We start from the raw sequence: 21,660 nt of genomic DNA, 5'->3' as shown, positions 1-21,660 counted from the left end.
CTGGATTCAAAATGATAATGCGGTTTTCTCTCCACCACTGCAACCAGACCTGCTGAGATTTTCCAGCAATTTCTGCCTTTCTACGTCTCAGATCTCCAGCATTTGCATTGCTTCAGGACTAGTCAGATTACACCTTCAATATTTTTGTTGCCTTTCCTAAGGAAAGACATACTGGGATTGGAGACAGTCCACAGAAGAAATATGGCTGATGCCAGATATGGAGGGATTTTCTTCTGAGGAGAGGTTAAGTAGATCAAGCCTGCACTCATTGGACAGTGAGAGGTGAATATTATAAAATTTATAAGATTCTTAGTGGGTTTGTGTGGTCAATGTGGAAATTTTGTTCCCCTTCTGGGAGAATCTAGGCATAACCTCAGTGTAGCTGAAAATGTGTTGCTGGTTAAAGCACAGCAGTTTAGGCAGCATCTCAGGAATAGGGAATTCGACGTTTCGAGCATAAGCCCTTCATCAGGAATCCTCAGGAATAGGGAATTCGACGTTTCGAAGATCATCCAGTTAGGACAGCAATGAGAAGGAATTTCTTCTCTGAGCGTTGTGAATCTATAGCATTCTTAATCACAGAGGGCTATCAAAGTTATGTTGCTAAATACATTCAAGGTTTGAGATAGATAGATTTTAATCAGTAAGAGAATCGGGTTGGTGATGAAAAGACAGGAAAGTGGAGTTGAGGATTGTCAGATCATCCATGATCTCATTGATTGACGGAGTAGACTCAATGGGCTGAATGGCCTATTTCTTCTCCTACATTTTATTATCTTATGGCCTACACTGCTCCATCTGATTCCTTTAATCCTTAAGTTTAGGTAAGCACCCACTGTTGTTGCTGGGTGACATGTATAGCATCTCTGCAGAAGACTGTTCAAATGGACATCTTATCAATGGATTATTGTGCCATGGTGCCCATCCTTCACATTTATCTGACCGTCTTTGAAAAGTGCCAGCATTATTGAAAGAGACTATAGGAGTAATCAGCAACAATAAAGATAATGCATCATGGCCTTATAGATACAATGGAATGAGACAGAAACCTGGATCCAGTGTCCAGGAAGAAATTGTGATTTACCACAGGTTCTAAGAAAAGTCCTTTCTGGTTTTATCATTTCAATAGCTTTGAAAGAAAAAAGAAAAAAAAGTTCCATTGTCTTCTTGAGAGAAAAAGCTATTTTTCAGTGTGATGAAATATCATCACTTTGCATTTTGAAACCAACCACAAGGGATGAACTCAGATTTCTCCAGTTTCCTCATTTCCCCTCCCCCCACCTTGTCTCAGTCGATTCCCTCGAACTCAGCACCGCCCTCCTAACCTGCAATCCTCTTCCTGACCTCTCCGCCCCCACCCCACTCCGGCCTATCACCCTCACCTTGACCTCCTTCCACCTATCACATCTCCATCGCCCCTCCCCCAAGTCCCTCCTCCCTACCTTTTATCTTAGCCTGCCTTGCACCCTCTCCTCATTCCTGATGAAGGGCTTATGCCCAAAACGTCGAATTTCCTGTTCCTTGGATGCTGCCTGACCTGCTGCGCTTTAACCAGCAACACGTTTTCAGCTCTGATCTCCAGCATCTGCAGTCCTCACTTTTTACTATTTTGAAAAATGAACCTATTTTCCTCCAAAAGTAAAATCACAGCACTGGAGTTTTGTGTTTTTGATTTGGCTTTACCTACAGCTGGTTACATTGCTTTTTTGCACCGTATTGCAGTAAATTGACTCTCCTCTTTCTATTCCAGGCCACAGGGAGGGTCAACACATCATCCATGGATCCTTTTGGCATGATTATGTTCAATGAAACCTATGAAGGGAACTGGACTGGATCGATCAATGACACTGGAGCTGAGCAAAAATATCAGTACAACTATTATGCCATGCTCCTGACTCTTCTCATCTTTGTGATTGTATTTGGCAATGTGCTGGTGTGCATAGCCGTATCCAGGGAAAAAGCCCTGCAGACCACCACCAACTATCTGATTGTCAGTCTAGCAGTGGCAGATCTCCTTGTGGCCACTTTGGTAATGCCATGGGTTGTCTATGTGGAGGTAAGGCTTATGCTTTTATCCAATACTGTTTATTTTTATACAGAGGCATGGAAGTGAGATTTCTGCAGAAGTTTGCCAAGAGAATCGATCCTCTTGATTGTTGGGACTTATGCCCATCAGCAATATCTACCAGAAAATCCCCCGAAGTACTGCTTTACCAATCACCATAAATGGAAATTATGACCATGGGATCTGTTTTGCAAATTTTCAATGTGTTGATAAATGAGGTTTTTGGCTAGCTCATGAGGTCAGCCTGAGTGCTCTTGGTTCCCAATGTTTATATGACTGGATAGAGTTTGCTGTGGAACGACACGGTAAATTCAGTGATGGTGCAGTTCCAATAATGAGTCCTGCCCCACAAAATGGTTAAAATCATACCATGTTATAACATCATAAGAAATAGGGGCAGCAATGGTCCAATCAACCCTGCAGGCTTGCTCTGCTATTCAATAAGATCACGTCTGATCTGACTGCATACTTAAGTCCTCTTTCCTGATGGCAGCCATCCTCCCTCCAGTAACCCTCAGCTAGACTATGGATCAAATATCTGGTTAGTTTGGCCTTGAACATACTCAATGACCCAGACTCTTTTGCTTTCGAGGGAACTATCTGTTTTTCTGTTATAGGAAGACTTCACAGTAAGGCATCAGCACTGAGCTTTGAGTTGAGATGAATGACAGGCAATCTTATTGAAACATACAAGATTCTTTGGTGACCTGACAGGGTAAATGTGAAAAGATTGTTTCCCCTTGTGGCAGAGTCTGGGACTGGAGATCTCAGAATAAGGGGTTATCCATTTAGGATAGAAATAAAGAAGAATTCTTTCACTTGAAAGATAGTGGGTCTGTGGAATTCTTTACTGACAGCTATCAGGACTGGAGCGTTAAATAGATTCAAGACTGAGATAGACATATTTTCAATCAGTAAGGGAATCAATGATTGCAGAGAAAAGACAGGAATGTGGATTTGAAGATTATCAGATGAACCACAATCTTATTGAATGGAAGAGCAGACTCAATGGGATGAATGGCCAGCTTCACCTTCTGTGTTTTTTGGCATCACTGAATTTATCCTTCTGATAAAGGTACGTAATTGTAACCATGGCTGATGTGAAGAAGATTATGATCAGTTAATATGAGGGCAAATGAACACAGAAGTTGATTGGTAATACTGCAGTTACACAGGGTACTGGTGAGACCACATCAGAAGCATTGTGTACCAATTTGATCTCCTCATTGAAGGAAGGATGTAGATACTTTGGAAACAGTTCAGAGAATGTTTAATAGACAAAACCTAGAATAAGCGGGTTGGACAGACCAAACTTTATTTGCTCTGGCTTGGAAAGGTTGGAAGTGATCTAATGGGCAAATGTATCAATAAAAAGTGCCATTGGGGCACACAAAACTCAAACAACTCTCTGCCACTTTTTATATTGTAATGGACATTTCAATTCCCATGGATTTCTGTTTATGGAATCTTATAGCACAGAAAGAGACCATTTGGCCCTTGTTACCAGTTCCATATGCTTTGAAAGAGCTGACACCAATTATTCTCACTCCCCTGTACTTACCTCATTGCCCTCCAGCTGTTTTCTCTCAAAGTATCTAACCATTTGGGAAGCAACTATCAAATCTGCCTCATGCATTCAGATATTGATTTTCATATCACAACTCATAAAATTCACCACTCTCATTAGGGTGGCACGGTGGCTCAGTGGTTACCATTTCTGCCTCACAGCGCCAGGGACCTGGGTTTGATTCCACCCTCAGATGACTGTATGTGGTGTTTGCATGCTCTCCTTGTGTCTGCGTGGGTTTCCTCTGGGTGCTCCAGATTCCTCCCACAATCCAAAGATGTGCAGGCTGGGTGGATTGGTCATGCTGACAATTGCCTCGTAGCATCCAGAGTTGTGCCGACTAGGTGGGTTAGCCATGGTTAAAAATGCAAGTGTGCTGGAATAGGGCGGATTTGCGTGGGATCTCGTCAGAGGGTTAGTGCAGACTCAATGGGCCCAATGGCCTCATTCTGCACCTTAAGAACTCTAAAAAAGACACTCTCCTCATTTGTAGCAACTTTTTAGTTTTAGCAAATATCTTAAATTTGTGCCAACTTAACGACAATCAACTTCCATCCCTTCCTATTTAAAACCCCAAAGTCATGTTCTGATGATGTTCAGAAAAACCTTTACAAAGGATCTGCCAATAAAGTGAGATGAAGGGGAATGAATGCAGGTTTGTGTGGTGCATTATCACTGGAATGGGGGAAGTAGACTCCCCCAGTTGTTTTCCGTGATCCTGGTGATAGATTTTATGGCCCATGAAAGATACACCAAGCAAATAAAAGGGCTGGAAAGATTTTCACAAAGCTGCACTCAAATTGGTCAGGACAGCAGACAGACAGAAAGAAAGAGTGACTTATATTTATATAGCACTTTTCATGACCTTATGATGCCCCAAAGCACTTTACAGCCAATGAAATCCTTTTGATGTGTTGTCACTGCTATAAAGTAGAAAACGATGAAAAAAAGGATCTGAGATAATTTCATTGAAAGATGAAGAGCCATAAAACCTCACTAATGCACTGTCGGGGAATCTCTACCTCATCGAGAGGCAGAATGCAATGATTTTCTTTTACAGTTTGTTAAATACTTTCACAAAGTTCTAACAGGCACTATTTGTAAAATATACAGCAAACAAGAGAGTATGTTTGTCCTAATGATACTTGTTCAGCCCAGCAAACCCTGCAGTGATAACTCATCAATGATCACTTTCAATACAGATGGGTAGTTTTCTTTATGCATCCCCATATAGTTGAGAATGATGTTACATCTTGAAGATTACAAAGATCGTTAACATAGCAAATGAGGCATAAAAGTCACCCATGTAGTATAACCAGTTCACTGTGGTTGCAATCTTTTCAAGATGGCAATTTGAATTTAAACCATGGGTGCAATGTTATAAGGGCCTGAATGACTTGGGGTATGGCTAGATTAGATTACTTACAGTGTGGAAACAGGCCCTTAGGCCCAACAAGTCCACACCAACCCGCCGAAGCGCAACCCACCCATTCCCCTTTACCTAACACTACAGACAATTTAGCATGGCCAATCCACCTGACTTGCACATTTTTATGACTGTGGGAGGAAACCGGAGCACCCAGAGGAAACCCACGCAGACACAGGGACAATGTGCAAACTCCACACAGTCAGTCGCCTGAGTCGGGAATTGAACCAGGGTCTCTAGCGCTGTGAGGCAGCAGTGCTAACCACTGTAACACCACGCTGCCCACAGATATGTGGGAGAATCACACAAAAGGTTCAGTGAAGCCTATTCTGACATTTGGAGCAATTTGCTGCATCTTTTATGCAGGTGGTGAGCAGAAAGGCATGTTTCCCACTGAGCAACAGCACGTTGCCAATTATAGCGAACAAACACCTTATTAACACCACAACTTAGAATACAGGCAGTTTTGACAGGCTGGTCAGATGGACAGAACAATGGCCAACAGCATGGCATGGTTTGCATGTCCACACACCCACGAAGGAGAGCAGGACAGATGGATAAGGTGGTTAAGAAGACTTATAGGACACTTGCAATTACTAAGCATGGCAATGAATGCACAACCAGGGACTTTATTGTGGATCTGTATAAGATGTTAGTTCAGCCACAGCAGAATACTTTGTGCAGTTCTGGTCACCCTTCTGTCAGAGAGGATGTGATTGCACTAGAGAGGGTTCAAAAGAAATTCATCAGGGCATTGCCTGGGCTGGAATAATTCAGCTCTGAAGAGAAAGTATGTAGATTAGGTTTGTTCCCCTTAGAACAGAGAAGGCTGAGAAGAGTCTAGATTAGAGTGGTGCTGGAAAAGCACAGCAGGTCAGGCAGCATCTGAGGAGCAGGGATATCGATGTTTCAGGCAAAAACCTTTCATCAGGACTTTTGCCTAGGAGAACTGGGCAGCACGGTGGCACAGTGGTTAGCACTGCTGCCTCACAGCTCCAGAGACCTGGGTTCAATTCCCGCCTCAGGCGACTGACTGTGTGGAGTTTGCGCATTCTCCCCGTGTCTGCGTGGGTTTCCTCCGGGTGCTCCGGTTTCCTCCCACAGTCCAAAGATGTGCGGGTCAGGTGAATTGGCCATGCTAAATTGCCCGTAGGTAAGGGGTAAATGTAGGGGTATGGGTGGGTTGTGCTTCGGCGGGTCGGTGTGGACTTGTTGGGCCAAAGGGCCTGTTTCCACACTGTAAGTAATCTAATCTAAACTGATTGAATTGTACAGTATTGTGAGTGGCACAGACAGGGGTAGATAGGAAGAAATGTTTTCTGTTGCTAGAGGGATCAATAACCAAGAAGCATAGATGAAGGATAAAAGGGAAGAGGTTTAGAGGGTATTGAAGGAGGAAATATTTTCAGATGTGTATTTGGAACTTATGATGAAAGAATCTTGTCAGCATTCCACAGTCAAGTCAATGGGGATGGTCTTTGTTCGGGTGAGGGTGTCAAGGGAAGTCACTCATACCCAAACTAGGGGCTGGACCTGGTCAGGCAGTTGTTCAGGGCAGGAAGAGTCAGGCATCACCTCACAGAAGTGAAGAACCAAATATCTGTCAGCCCATCCCCCATCATGACACTTTCTGCCTTTACTGGAGGCTCTTCTACTCCAGGAATGAGAGAGAGGCAAGTATTTAGGGAGGTGACATTTAGTGGCACAGCTATTATTTTTGTAGGTGCAAGTAAAGAGTTGATTCGAGCAAGTGAGTAACTAGAGGAAAGGCTGTGCAGAGTTAATGGTGTTGGGTATAGGGTGGGGGAGAATGAGTGAGGGAGGGTGTTACAGGTAATAGAATTGTCATAGAATGCCTACAATGTGGAAGCAGGCCATTTGGTAACAGCGAAAGTGGTAGCACGTAAGCTTCAGTGGGAGGTGGGCACAGTAGCCAAGATGGAGTGAGTGTGAGGAAACAGGGAGAGGATGGCGTCACTTATACTGGAGAAGTGGAGAAGATCATTGGACTTCTTCTTACGTTGCTCGTGCATTCCTCTACCCGAGTGAAATTGCACTGACCCAGGTGGCAACCACAGATCTGACTGGCCTTCTCTGCTGATCCTGTGCACAGAAGACACCCTTCCTCTATGCCATCCCATGCCATCCCAGGATCTGCAGGCCCCTTCCTGCAATGCATGGTGCCAATTTGCTGTCATGTCCCGGGTCAAGTGTCACAAACCATGCAAAGCAGTTCCGGACTAACAGTGCTTGTCTGTTTGTGCAAGAGCATTTTAAAGATAGTGCCAGCGCCAGGGGTTCTGGTCAATTCCAGGATACTCCAGCAGTTGTGAGGTGTTCCAAGAATGGCGTGCGATAAGATAGGGCTATACTTTGGCAACACGGACCCTAGGCTAGGTCATTCACTGGCAAGATATGGTGAGAAAACCTATGAGGCCTTGATGTGAGAAACCTTCCTAAAAACCCTGGCATTTAGCCAAAAAAACAAATCAGGTTTAGCCCTATGTTAATCACTTACCTCACAGCACATAGCAAGATAGTATTGGGAACAACTGGAAGTCATCCACATCACTGCAGTCATTCATGTCCAGGTTTAGCTGGTAGATCTAGAATGAATCTCTTTGTAAAAGGCTTAAAGTCTGGCAAAAGTGCCATTTAGCACAACTTGCATTTGTATAACACTTTCAATCTAGTGAAACATGCCACAGCACTTCACAGGAGTGAGGATTAAAGGAACTCTCACACACAGTTGCATGAGGTGATATTAGGACAGGTGAGGTGGCCCTTTAAGGTGCAGTTTTGAAGAGAGGTTTAGAGGGAGAATTCCAGAACACAAGGCTTCATCATGTGCAGGTACAACCAATGGTTACTATTGGCACTGGAAATCTGAGACATGTAAGGGAAGCTAGAAATGACATTGTAAGCTACAGGAGATAAACAGGCCAAGGCCTTGGAGGGATTTAGAAAGGAGGATGTGAATGTTAAAATTTAATTCCACGCTCTAATAAAGAGAGAATTATAAAATCTCAGGGAACAGAGAGCATGAGCTTGCTAGAAATTCATATTGAGTGGCAGTGTAAAATGGGTGAAAATATACACACAACCTGATTTTCATTTTTATTAAAGTTGTCGTGATGGGATTTGAGCTGAGTTTTCTACCAGGCTAATCACGAACCTGAATTACAAACTAACAAAACCACCAGACTATCATATTGTACCTACAAAGGTGATTTTTTTCTGATGCACGTCTTGGTTAGTTGTATATTAAAGAGACTCAGAAAATAATGTTATTGAGATCTGTCACCAACCAAATCCATCCATTTGTTTAATGTCCAGTTTTCATGATTTACTATCAGCTCTTAATGCAAAGAACCATTTCACATCAGTGAATCTAATTTATTGAGCATGGTGCTTTGACTGTTGGCTGGTTCAGGAAAAGCCCTGCTCACTGGGCTAAGTGGATTCATAAACATCCAGCTCCTGCAGGTTGAGGCAGTTTCTCAATGTCATCCAGCAAACAAGTCACCCGGAGAGAGAGAGAGAGAGAGAGAGAGAGAGAGAGAGAGAGGCAGAGCTCATTGTCCAGGTGTTAAGCATGTTCCTTTGGAAGAACTCTACATTGATGTTAGGTGAGCTTGACTCAGGCACCTATCTGATCTCAGAACAGAGTCAACCCTTTCCCCAGTCATTGACTGATCTCAGGAGCGATGAGGTGGTGCTTCTGCTTATCCTACAACCTGTTATACCTTCACCTGACAATGATGTGAGAATCAGGCAGGGTCTACTGCAACATTTTGCATTTATATGGTCATTTGTTTCAACAAAGTGCAAGAACAGAATTGAGATGAAAAGTAAAATGAAGCCGATAAAACTCAATTATGTTTTTTACTCTGTTCATGGGAATTTGGTGTCCCTGTCTAAACTTGCATTTATTACCCATCCTTAATCACTTAAAGGGAAGTTAAGAGTCAAAATAGAGAATCCCCACAGTGTGGAAACAGGATTGTCGGTTCATCAAGTCCACACTGACCCTCCCACCTATATGCACCCCTTTACCCTATCCCTGTAACCCTGCATTTCCCTTGGTCAATCCATCTAACCTACACATCCTTGGATAGTGTGGAGTAACTTAGTATGGCCAATCCACCTAACCTACAAATCTTTGGACACTTTGGAGTAATTTAGTATGGCTAATCCACCTAACCTATACATCTTTGGGCACTTTGGAGTAACTTAGTATGGCTAATCCACCTAACCTATACATCTTTGGGCACTTTGGAGTAACTTAGTATGGCTAATCCACCTAACCTGTACATCCCTGAATATTTTGGGCAATTTAGCACAGCCAGTCCGCCTATCTGCACATCTTTGGACCACGGGAAGAAACTGGAGTACCCAGAGAGAAGCCTTGCAGACATGGGGAGAAAGGGCAAACTCCACACAGAGTTGCACAAGGTTGAGATTGAATCCAGATCTCAAGCACTGTGAGAATGCAGTGCTAACCACCGAGTCATCATGGTGCCCTATGTTAATCAATTAATTCTAGACTTCTTGAAATGAAACCTGAGTTCAGATTTCACCACCAACCATGCTGGGATCTAAACTCATGTCCCCAGAGCATGAGCCTGGCATTTTGGGTTACTAGGGACAAAAAAACTGCAGATGCTGGAATCCAAAGTGGACAGGCTGGAAGCTGGAGGAACACAGCAAGCCAGGCAGCATCAGGAGATGCAGAAGTTGATGTTTTGGGTGTGACCCTTCTTCAGGATTGGGGGTGGATGTGGGGGAAGCTGCAGACAAAGGGGGAGGTAGGGGCAAGGTGGTGAAGTGCAGTTAGGTGAAGACAAGTAAAGGGTATGACCTGGTTGGTCAGTGGGAGGAATGAATCCAGTTGGTGGCAGGGAGCAGTGGAAGAGAGGGGGAGGGGCTGAGAAGGGAGTCAGGAGATGGGGGGGAAATGCAGGAACATGCTCAGATGATAGGTCAGCCGGGGTAGTTGGGCTTGTGGATCTTTGGGAGCAGGTAGAACCGGGCAGTACGGGGATAGGAGACCATGACTTTGGAGGCAGTGGAGGGGAGATCACCAGAGGCAATGAGGGCACTGACAGACACTGGGCTACTCGCCTATTCACTTTACCAGTAGGTCATCACTTCCCATTAAGGTAAATGTTCACATTGCTGAATAGTTGCTGGTAGCACACTCATTCAACACTTGGAGCAAAAGACAGGGTGAACAGGTCAAATTTCAACTCAATGATAATAAGAAAGTGGCTTCCTCTGTTCCAAATGATTTCAACCAGGCAATTTATCTTCTGCTTATTTTAATTTCAGTGACAGTGTACTTCTCAAGGGGATTTTTAAATGAACCAAATCAGTTGCTTCTGAATTGAAAATAGGCAAATGGATAGCAGGAGACAGTGGCTAAGTGCCAAAAAACAAAAGGTCTGTTGTGATAATCGTATATCAAGGCTCGAAGCTTTAACTCAAACTGTACAGCACAAGGCCATGCAAAAAACACTTAACAAAAGAAAAAGTCTCAAAATCTAGACCTGAATCATGCTTTTCACAGCAAGATATAGATAGTAAGCTCGCCGCTCCCTGAGTGATGGATCTATGTTCTCACTGGGAAAAATGAGCAGATTTTCGTTTGACAGCTTTATCAACCACTAATGGATTCAACTGAGTTACAAAGGACAAGAGTTTCAGACAAGATTGCCTTGGTTTTAATAAATTATGGTGCTTTATCATGCTGCTTAAATACTTCCTGTCATAAAATACTACCCAATTAAAGAGCTGCAAAGATTGTGTATAAAATTGTTTGATTATTGCCTTCACAGATTCTCTCTCTCCCTTTCACTCCATTGTTTGTTTATCAGCCTATTTGCTCAGTTATTTCCGATTGCAAAGCTCAGGGAGAGAATAATCCAGATGCTACCCTTGCTAAAGCATTAACCCCGTGGGTACTGAACAATTGGAGAGCTGACAAGATAATTTTGCACCTTTCTGAAGTCAATCAGCACATGGATGGAAGACAAATGAATGGTGAAATTTGAAATAGTCTGAAGTGTAAGCAAAGAAAGAACACAGTGTCAATCAGTTCAGCATCAATAGGTTTTAATGTAGATAGTAAACAGCAGCACAGATGCTTGGTAGGTTCACGTTCACACGGGGAGTCCAAGTTGCTCTGGTCACATGCAACTTTCACAGGTTTGTTGTGGACTAGAGCTAAGGATAATGATGAGAGTGCCTTCGATTTTCTGACCATCACATGGAGACTATAAATTCCTCCCACAGCCATTTATGTGCTTGTTGGATAATACACAACCTGACCAGCCACATTATAAATATAGCTTTCTTGGCTGTCAAATCCTGGAGTGGGACTCAAAACTAAAAGTTATGGCTTAGAGGCAGGTAACCTATCCACCTCATAGATACATTCCCAGCCAGCCTTCTATAAACTACCTTCCACAAAACGAAGGTCAGTTTCCTGCCATTGTCTTCATCCACTTATTGACCCCATACCACTGTGTTCATTGATCTACACTAGCTCTGAGGCAAAATAGGAAATGATTCCAATATATTAAACTACAACCCTATTAAGTAGGTAGAACATTCCTTCACAATTTTTTTTTATTGACTCTACTTAGCTCTGGAGCAGACATCCTATACATTGTAAGAGCCTCTTGCTGAGATATTTGTATCATCGATAGTCACAGGTGAAGTGCCTGAAGACTGGAGGTTGGCGAACGTGGTGCCACTGTTTAAGAAGGGTGGTAAGGACAAGCCAGCGAACTATAGACCAGTGAGCCTGCCTCGGTGGTGGGCAAGTTGTTGGAGGGAATTCTGAGGGACAGGATGTACATGTATTTGGAAAGGCAAGGACTGATTCGGGATAGTCAACATGGCTTTGTGCATGGGAAATCATGTCTCACAAACTTGATTGAGTTTTTTGATGAAGTAACAAAGAAGATTGATGAGGGAAGAGCAGTTTATGTGATCTATATGGACTTCAGTAAGGCGTTTGACACGGTTCCCCTTGGGAGATTGATTAGCAAGGTTAGATTTCATGGAATACAGGGAGAACTAGTCATTTGGATACAGAACTGGCGCAAAGGTAGAAGACAGAGGGTGGTGGTAGAGGGTTGTTTTTCAGACTGGAGGCCTGTGACCAGTGGAGTGCCACAAGGATCGGTGCTGGGCCCTCTACTTTTTGTCATTTACATAAATGATTTGGATGCGAGCATAAGAGGTACAGTTAGTAAGTTTGCAGATGACACCAAAAATTGGAGGTGTAGTGGACAGCGAAGAGGGTTATCTCAGATTACAACAGGACTTTGACCAGATGGGCCAATGGGCTGAGAAGTGGCATATGGAGTTTAATTCAGATAAATGTGAGGTGCTGCATTTTGAGAAAGCAAATCTTAGCAGAACTTATACACTTAAAGATAAGGTCCTAGGGAATGTTACTGAACAAAGAGACCTTGGAGTGCAGGTTCATAGCTCCTTGAAAGCAGGTAGATAGGATAGTGAGGAAGGTGTTTGGTATGCTTTCCTTTATTGGTCAGAGTATTGAGTACAGGAGTTGGAAGATCATATTGCGGCTGTACAGGACATTGGTTAGGCCACTGTTGGAATATTGCGTGCAATTCTAGTCTCCTTCCTATCGGAAAGATATTGTGAAACTTGAAAGGGTTCTGAAAAGATTTACAAGGATGCTGCCAGGGTTGGAGGATTTGAGCTATAGGGAGAGGTTGAACAGACTGGGGCTGTTTTCCCTGGAGCGACCAAGGCTGAGGGGTGACCTTATAGAGGTTTTCAAAATTATGAGGGGCATGGATAGGATAAATAGGCAAAGTCTTTTCCCTGGGGTTGGGGAGTCCAGAACTAGAAGGCATAGGTTTTGGGTGAGAGGGGAATGATATAAAAGAGACCTAAGGGACAACCTTTTCACACAGAGGGTGGTACGTGTATGGAATGAGCTGCCAGAGCATGTGGTGGAGGCTGGTACAATTGCAACACTTAAGAGGCATTTGGATGGGTATATGACTAGGAAGGGTTTGGAGGGATATGGGCTGGGTGCTGGCAGGTGGGACTAGATTGGGTTGGGATATCTGGTTGGCATGGGCGGGTTGGACCGAAGGGTCTGTTTCCATGCTGTATATCTTTATGACTCTATAAGTGCTCCCTAGACTTACACTCACCCTCAACTCACTGTCTGCCTTGAATAATCCATAGCAAAGTGAAATCCCATGGAAAATGACATGGTGTAATTAGAGTCCAAAGTTACAGCCTCAAATGTTCACAGAGCTGAAGCTTCTGTCATAAAGAGTCACTGATTGCAGGAGGCATGTTCTGAAGTAGACAGAGGCCTCAGCGTCGTTAGGTAGACACAGTCAGTCACTTTTTTTATAACAGCTCGACAAAGAATGCTTATTAAAAAGCAAAATTAGAATCTGGTACCCGAAGATTCAACCAATTTTATTTGCTCTTTAAACACAGAGGCATCTGAAAAGCAATTTGTAATTCCAGACAACCTTTCCGATTTCACTGAACATTCAGTGAAATGTACAGAGAATTTTTAAAAAGTCATTAAATTCCCTTTGAGTTCCTCACAATGATCACTGTCCTTGGCATGACCTCTGGAACACCAGTGTTCTAAAGGTCATATCAAAAATCAGCTTTACAAATTTCTCTCCAAAGCAATGAATTCCTTGGACATCTTGCCAGACAATTTATGGTATTGGTCACTGCAAGAGAGTTCAGTGACAAAGCTAATGGTGTGATAATCTATTTAAAACTCCCTTCCTGTATCTCTTCAAAGCTCTCATTTTCAGAGCTGATGTTCAAGGTCCTAATTTGCCTGTTCACTGCAATTTTCCAAAATGCTCACACAGGCTCGAGATGTAATTTTAACAATTCTGGCTTGTGACGTCTTTTCTTTTAATATTTTGGACAGTTTGGGGTGGGGGTGGCATGGGGCAGAATATGGGGGGGTGCGGTGGGGGGGGGGAAGTGGGATGTAAATGGGTTCATGGCACTATTCTTAAAATAAAGATATTTCTTTTAAACAGAGCTTGGGGCAGGAAATTTCTTAATCGTCACCATGTAAATGCAGTGAATTTTACAGGAACCTAAGTTTTTACAGAATCACTTCATAGAGAAGTAGCTTCGTAATTTAAAAGGGACCATAACATTAAACAGGAAACACACAGAGCTACTGACTTAAGGGAGCAATCAGAACCTTAAGATCTTGAAATATAATTAGTGGAAATATTCCAATCAGAGTGAATTAATTTTGTTCTTCTCAGGTTTCCTGGCATATAAAAACAATTTTAATCAGTGCTCCACAACTCTCTTTCACTCCATCTAAACCATCTAATTGCTTTGAAAATTGTTAATTGAAGTTCAACTAACTCAGCTTCAGATAATCCAATCCAAATCAAAATACTATGGAAGTGTCAGGTCAAACTACTTTTCACAGATGAATATTTTCCTTTAGTTTCATGCTTAATTGTTAAGAAAATAAGAAACCTTCTGGTTTAAAGCAAGTATTCTTTTCAGAATTCATTCACACAATGTGGGGTCCAGCATTTATTGCCCAACCCTAACTGCACAGAGAACAGTTAAGGGTCAACCATAACATTGTACATCTGGAATTGCGTGTGCGAAACAGTTTCCTTCCTTGAGCAACATTAGCAAACTGGATGGGTTTTTTCCCCCTGACATCACTATGTTTCATGGTCATCACTAGATGCTTCGTTCCAGATTTGCATTGAATTCAAACTCCACTATCTGCCATGGTGGGTTTTGACCCCAGATCCCCAGAACATCATGAGGGTCCCTGGATTAATAGCATAGGGATAATACATCTGTAAGTTAGCTCACTGAGCTTGAAGGTTTGTTTTCAGATGTTTCGTCACCATGACTCGGTAACATCATCAGTGAGAGTCTCTGATGAAGTGCTGGTGGTATGTCCCACCTCTCTATTTATAGGTCTTGGTTTCTTAAGGTGGGTGATGTCATTTCTGGTTCATTTTTTCAAGGGAAGGTAAACAGGATCTAAACCGATGTGTTTATTGATAGAGTTCTGGTTAGAATGCCATGCCTCTAAGAATTCTCATGCGTGTCTTCATTTCTCCTGTCCTAGGATGTGTGTGTGTTGTCCCATTCAAAGTGGTATTCTTCTTTGTCTGTATGTATAGAAACTAGATGTTAGGGATAATACCACTCAGCTATTGCCTCCCCTTTAGGTGAAACACAATCACCCCAAGCTTCACCATTTTGAATTTGTAAAGTTCAATGGAGAATAGGAAGAAGTTTTTTTTAATTCAAAATACATCTTCACTACCTATTGAAAGAAAAATACTATGACCTTGATCTAATGGGCTGGAGTTTCACAGAATCGGATATGACCCAATGCCTGGCTTATGTCCCTTTTCACAACTCGCAATTTTCATTAGGTTGGGATGACCTGTTAATGAGTTATGGTTTATGGTCCCTTAGAGAGATTTTGAAGTATAGTTTAGATTTGAGAACCCTCAGAAAGGTATGTTTGAAATGATTTATTGATCATCTTCCATGCAGTCTTCATAGCTTTCCCATGTCATCTAATTCTGTTGATACAGCCATAGGAAGTGTCATTATGAATGCTTGGCTGGACTCCAAAACACACTATTCAATGAACTCAGCTGAATTCTGTTTGCTAGTGGAAGTGATGTGTTTGCTTTAATTAATTGACACATTTATAAGGTTGTTATAAGTTACTAACAAAAACAGAAACTGCTGGAAAAGCTCAACAGATCTGGCAACATCTGTGAAGAGAAATCAGACTTAACATTTCGGATTGAGCGACCCTTCCTCCGAAGTGACCCAAAATATTAACTCTGATTTATCTCCACAGTCGCTCTCAGACCTGTTGAGTTATTCCAGCATTTTCTGCTTTTGTTTCTGATTTACAGCATCCACAGTTCTTTCAGATTTTTTTAATGTCATAAGTGACTGCTCCTTTGACATTTTTTCCCAATGTCTATATGTTTATTTGGACCACGTGGAAATTGTTAATTTAAATTCAACTAACTCAGCTTCAAATAATCCAACCAAAATCAAAATACCTGCAGAAAACCTCTAATGAATTTTTCTCTGGATATGTGAAATCAGGCGCAACGTCTGTTTTTGATACAATTTGAGTGACGCTTCGACAGAGATGTGCAAGTAGCAATTTTCTCAAGCGCATTTCAAAACTTGCCCTTGTTATTATCTTGTTCCTTGACTCTGTAATGCATACTCGGTGAATGCAGGGACCTATGGCAATATCATGGAGGTGGCAAGGAGGTAGCTTAGAGAACAGTGCTGGAGGGTGTTAACGGAGCCAGTGAGGTGAGGACTGCGCCTCTGATCACCTTTGACAAGAATTGGGATGGAATCCCAGTGAACTGAGGCCAGCCTTTAACCAGCCGATCTTGGCACTCACCCACCAACTGGTTCAGATGTTGACATCCTATCAACTGAGACACTTTTCTTTCAAGTTCATCATCGATTTCATCAATGTTGACAGATTCCAAACAATTCCACCCCAAGTCCTCCACCTCCACTTGCTTCGGAGGGTCGGTGTGGACTTGTTGGGCTGAAGGGCCTGTTTCCACACTGTAAGAAATCTAATCTAACCACCCCACCTCCTCAGAATGAAGATAGCTCTCTGTTATATTACTCCTAAAATCTCCTTCCCAACAAGGTTTTCAATTAACTCTTCTGATCACACAACACCAATTCCAAAACTCTAGTTTGCTGCTCAACTATAGTGTGTGCTGGGGAGTGGGGAGATACCTAATGGAGGCAGATCTGTCAAGTTGTAAAATTTCTCGACTCAAGCATTGATGGCAACAATCCAGCTCTATCTATTTGTTTAGCCCTGCCTCCTCAATCCATGATGAAACTGATCAGGATTGTACTGCTGAGTCTCAATGGCTCCACGCTAGTGCCGAAATCACTCTAAAGTCACACTCTCACTTACCACCCTGAGATGCCTCCTTATCATTGACAGCCCTGGAGTGACAGGATGAATGAAAACAATGGCTGCATTTATGCAACACCTTCTAAAGAGCTCAAAGCACATGAATAGAGAAGTGTTTCTGGCATCCAATAGCCTTTTATACAGACAAACATGCCGCCAATTTAAAGCCACCCGACATCACCTTGTTCAACATGCCACGAGGATAAGATATTTTTCTTCATTTATGAATAGGATTCAGCTTTTAAGAGGAGACACAAAACTAATAGTCAGCCTGGTGTTGCATTGATCCACAGGATAATTTCAGGACGTTGACCCAACTACTAGAGGTGAGAGTTCAAAGACCAAGCATCATCCTCAGTGATCCAACTCCAAAGCAACCAGTGAGGTACTTTTTAAGTGTAAGGTAAATGTAAAGTCACCAAAGTCCCACAGAGAGAGAGAGATGGTGGCTTAACCTGAGGGTTCTATGCCTCAGGCAAGGGGAGAGGTTGAGAAGTAATCTCAGCGAATGCAGGGATTGAGCCCACAGTGTTGGCATCATTCTGCATTGAAAACCAGCTGTCCAGCCAATTGAGCTAACCAATGCCCTTTTGAAATGGATTCATTGGTGTAATATAAGAAACACAGCAGGTGATTTGTAAATTATAAGCCTGCATAAACAATAATGAAATTCGTGATCATACAAATCACATTAGTGACTTTGGTTAAAGGATAATTACTGATCAAGGACAATTTTGATCATCTTTAAAAGACTGGAATCTTTCATGGCCACATGACAGGGTTGACAAGATTTGAGTTAACAACTCATTGAAAATAACACTACTGACACTGAAGCACATTCTCAATCCAACATTGGGATGCCCAACATTCCATCATGTGCTGAGGGAGTCTGTGACGTGGGACTTGAACTCGTGACCAGCTGATGAAATTCCAAGTTAACAAGAGATCTGCTCCTAATGTTCCACATTACCTTGATTTAGGAAACTTTTTGATATTTGTTCAAATTAATCAATCAATTGGACTCCATCAAATTAATGTTCCATTGAGACTTGGAGGAGTGTTTTGAAAAAGAAGTACCTTCTTTACAATTCTCATTGTATCACTCAGTGCCTCTCTCTTATGCATCTCACTCACTCAGCCACTGAGGATGTTGTCTGGTCTTTCAACGCTCCCCCAGCAATTGGGGTTGATATCCTACAGTTGATATCCTATGGGTGAATATAACACTAGGCTACTTGCTAGTCCAGTTTATTAAGGGCTGAATCCTACCTTTTTTTTATGAAAAACATGCCTTATTTCTATTATTTGCTTTCACATAGTTGCAAAATATTTGAGGACATCTCAGTAATCCTCCTAGATACAAACTTCACAGGCAAGTGAATAGCCTGTCTTCTGTACAATTGGAATGAGTTCAGATTTGTGTAGGTTAATGCTGGCTATCCATCTCAAAGATCTTGTGAATCAAACAACTTTCAGAACTTTATTAAGTGCTGAAAATGTCCTGCAGTTTACTGGAGGCTAAGGTAGGATTTTTAAAAAAATTGCTGGAGAAACTCAGCAGGCATGGCAGTATCTGTGGAGAGAAAACAGTTAACTTTTTGAGTCCGGTGACCTTTTATCAGAACTGACATTAGTTAGGAAAAGGTGGTGTGTAAGCTGAAGAGAGTGGGGTGATGTTGGTGGGGGCAGATGGGAGGAGGAGTGATCCGATAGATGGAGATGGTGTCCAGAGAGAGACAAAGGCAGGCAAAGAGATTGAGAATGGTAAGCCAGGGAGAAAGAACAGCTGCGAATGGGACCGTAAGTAAGTGAAAATGGATTGGTTGTGCTGAACACAAGCCATGTCATGACAGGACGTGGGGTTGAAGAACATGGAAGGAAGTTTTCAAGTTCTAAACTTATCACAGTCAAAATATGCTTTGTTGGTGATAAAAAGCAATTTAAATCCATGTCTTCAACTTATTTTAAGGGCAGAGATAGTGGTACCATCCTGTTAATCAGTGAGATGTGTGCTATTACTGCAAGTTTCCACCTACATGTGAGGCAGCACTGCTTCGACTGTATCTCACGTTCTGAGGTGTAGATCATGGGCTAATAATTTGCTCTCTTTTTGGATTTTGGAGCAATTTCCATTTTGTCATCCAGCACACTCCCAGACCAGACCAATTAATGAGGAGGAGGGAGACACTTGATAAATTGAAAGGAGATTCAACGAATCCACTGACCTTGGAGAAAGTGAGGACTGCAGATGCTGGAGACCAGAGTCAAGAGTCTAGTGCTGAAAAGCACAGCAGGTCAGGCAGCATCCAAGGAGCAGGAGAATCGACGTTTTGGGCATAAACTTTTCATCAGAAATCTGATGAAGGGCTTATGCCCGAAACATCGATCCTCCTGCTCCTCAGATGCTGCTTGACCTGCTGTGCTTTTCCAGCACAATCCACTGACCTACATGACATGTAGATATTTCCTAGGTAACTTGTTCAGAGATGATGCCACATACACCCAAGCCTCCTGCTTAAAGGTAGGGACACTACCGCTGTGCCCCAAGTGTTCCTATGATGACATATTCTTGAGCAAGAATGGACATTGGGAGAGAAAATATGAAGGCATTGAATAGAGCAATTAAATATACCTCATTTTCAACCCATTTGTTCCCACCATCCCCGCACAATTTCACCCTCTTTAAACAAAACTACCATTTCGGGGTTTCCCTCTCGACCTCAGTTGCACCCAGGTTCAAACACCCCTTTCAACCAGTTAGGGCTTCTAGACCTCAGTCAATTGTCATCTTCCTCTTGTCATTTCCCACCAAATCTACGCCTGAGAAGTTGAAAAGGAGAGATAAAAGAGAAGGAACAAAGCAGCAACAGGAAAGAGCGATAACACACTAATTTACTTTGAAGTCCTACACATTAGAATATAATTTACTACAAGACAAAACAACTTGATCCAGAGGGATCATTTCACTGATGTAGATCTAGAGACTGAATAACGCAACATTATTTACAAATGTCACTGATTAGGAGGAAATAAACTTGCATCAGGAATCAATAGGGAAGATAGAATTTATGGGTTAAGCTTTCACCAGAGCCACATGGTCAATGGGAGCATGGTGTTAGTAGCTTACCCCCTGAGAGCGTAGTATATAATTCCAAATTACTCACAGTCACTTCCTTCACGCAACTGCCCGGATCTTTGAGAATAGGAATTGGGATGTCATGTTGAGGTTGTACAGGAGGCCTACTTCTGGAGTGGGTGGCACAGTGGTTAGCACTGCTGTCTCACAGCGCTTGAGACCCGGGTTCAATTCCCGACTCAGGCAACTGACTGTGTGGAGTTTGCACGTTCTCCCCGTGCCTGCGTGGGTTTCCTCCGGTTTCCTCCCACAGTCCAAAGATGTGCGGGTCAGGTGAATTGGCCATGCTAAATTGCCCGTAGTGTTAGGTAAGGGGTAAATATAGGGGTAGGGGTGGGTTGCGCTTCGACAGGTCGGTGTGGACTTATTGGGCCGAAGGGCCTGTTTCCACACTGTAAGTAATCTAATCTACTGTGTGCAGTCTGGTCACCTTGTTTTAGGAAGGATATTATTAAGCTGGAGATGGTTCAGAAAAGATTTACTAGGATGTTGCCAGAAATGGAGAGTTTGAGATATAAAAATAGGCTGAGGGGTGACCTTACTGAGGTTGATAAAACCATGAGGAGCACAGATAAGGTGAATGACAAGGGACTTTTCCCTAGAGTGGGGGGGGACTTCAAAACTAGGGGCATATTTTAAGGTGAAAGGAGAAAGATTTTAAAAGGATATGAGGGGCAACTTCCTTACACAGAGAGTGGTTCGTGTGTGGAATGAACTTCCAGAGAAAGTGATGGATACAGGAACAGTTACAACGTTTAAAATAATTTGCATAAATACATGAATAGGAAAGGTTTGGAGGGATTTGGGCCAAGTGCAGCAGGTGGGACTAGTTTAGTTTGGAACGTGGTCAATGTGGGCTGTTTGTGGACCAAAGTGTCTGTTTCCATGCTTTTGGACTATGACTGAATTCACCTGCATAAAAATCTTGACTTCGGGCATAAGTTTACGTCAAGTGAAAATAGACCTTCTGTCCATCATAGATCTCGCCCATTAACTTCAATGAAAGTAAGGAGCAGGAGAAATGTTTAATAATTAGACCATTGCCTATTACAAAAGACAACATGACTCCCTGATGTGCAAACCGGACACTGATTGTACTGCTCGTAGACTATAAATTTGTACAAATGAAAGCCACAAACATGAAGGGTATAAAATATGAAGAAAGAGAATGGATTATGCAGCCAGTTCTGCAGTAGATCTTTCAGTAGTCATTAAATCTCATAGCTGAAAGGATCACGTTCATTCACAGTTTTGTTTCCCTGTACGTCACTAAGCTTCAGCTAAATGACAAGGACTCGAGTCTTGTACCTTTCTTGTTAAAACAAAGATTTTTCGACATGTTTCCACCTTTGCTCAATCACATCACACCAATTTGGGTTGGATTCAGATCACAGGATCATAATTCTACATTTTTCTGCCAAACACAGTGCAAGGGACAATCACATTCCAGAGATTC

At 42.5% G+C, this 21,660-nt stretch overlaps 1 protein-coding gene across 4 annotated transcripts in view; it reads left to right on the top strand.

Annotated features, from left to right (window-relative positions):
- Positions 1–21,660, top strand: part of drd2a (dopamine receptor D2a) — a 125,917-nt gene that overhangs the window by 80,382 nt on the left and 23,875 nt on the right. For all 4 annotated transcript variants that reach the window (XM_060847088.1, XM_060847086.1, XM_060847089.1 and 1 more), the window contains one exon: positions 1,751–2,056. In XM_060847088.1, the coding sequence (XP_060703071.1) occupies positions 1,778–2,056 (279 nt within the window). In that variant the 5' untranslated portion in view covers positions 1,751–1,777. The remainder of the gene's footprint in view (positions 1–1,750; positions 2,057–21,660) is intronic.

Source organism: Hemiscyllium ocellatum, chromosome 29 (assembly GCF_020745735.1).
Source record: "Hemiscyllium ocellatum isolate sHemOce1 chromosome 29, sHemOce1.pat.X.cur, whole genome shotgun sequence".
Lineage (NCBI taxonomy): Eukaryota > Metazoa > Chordata > Chondrichthyes > Orectolobiformes > Hemiscylliidae > Hemiscyllium > Hemiscyllium ocellatum.
The sequence above is the reverse complement of the archived record's forward strand: the minus strand, read 5'-3'. Positions and strand labels throughout refer to the sequence as shown.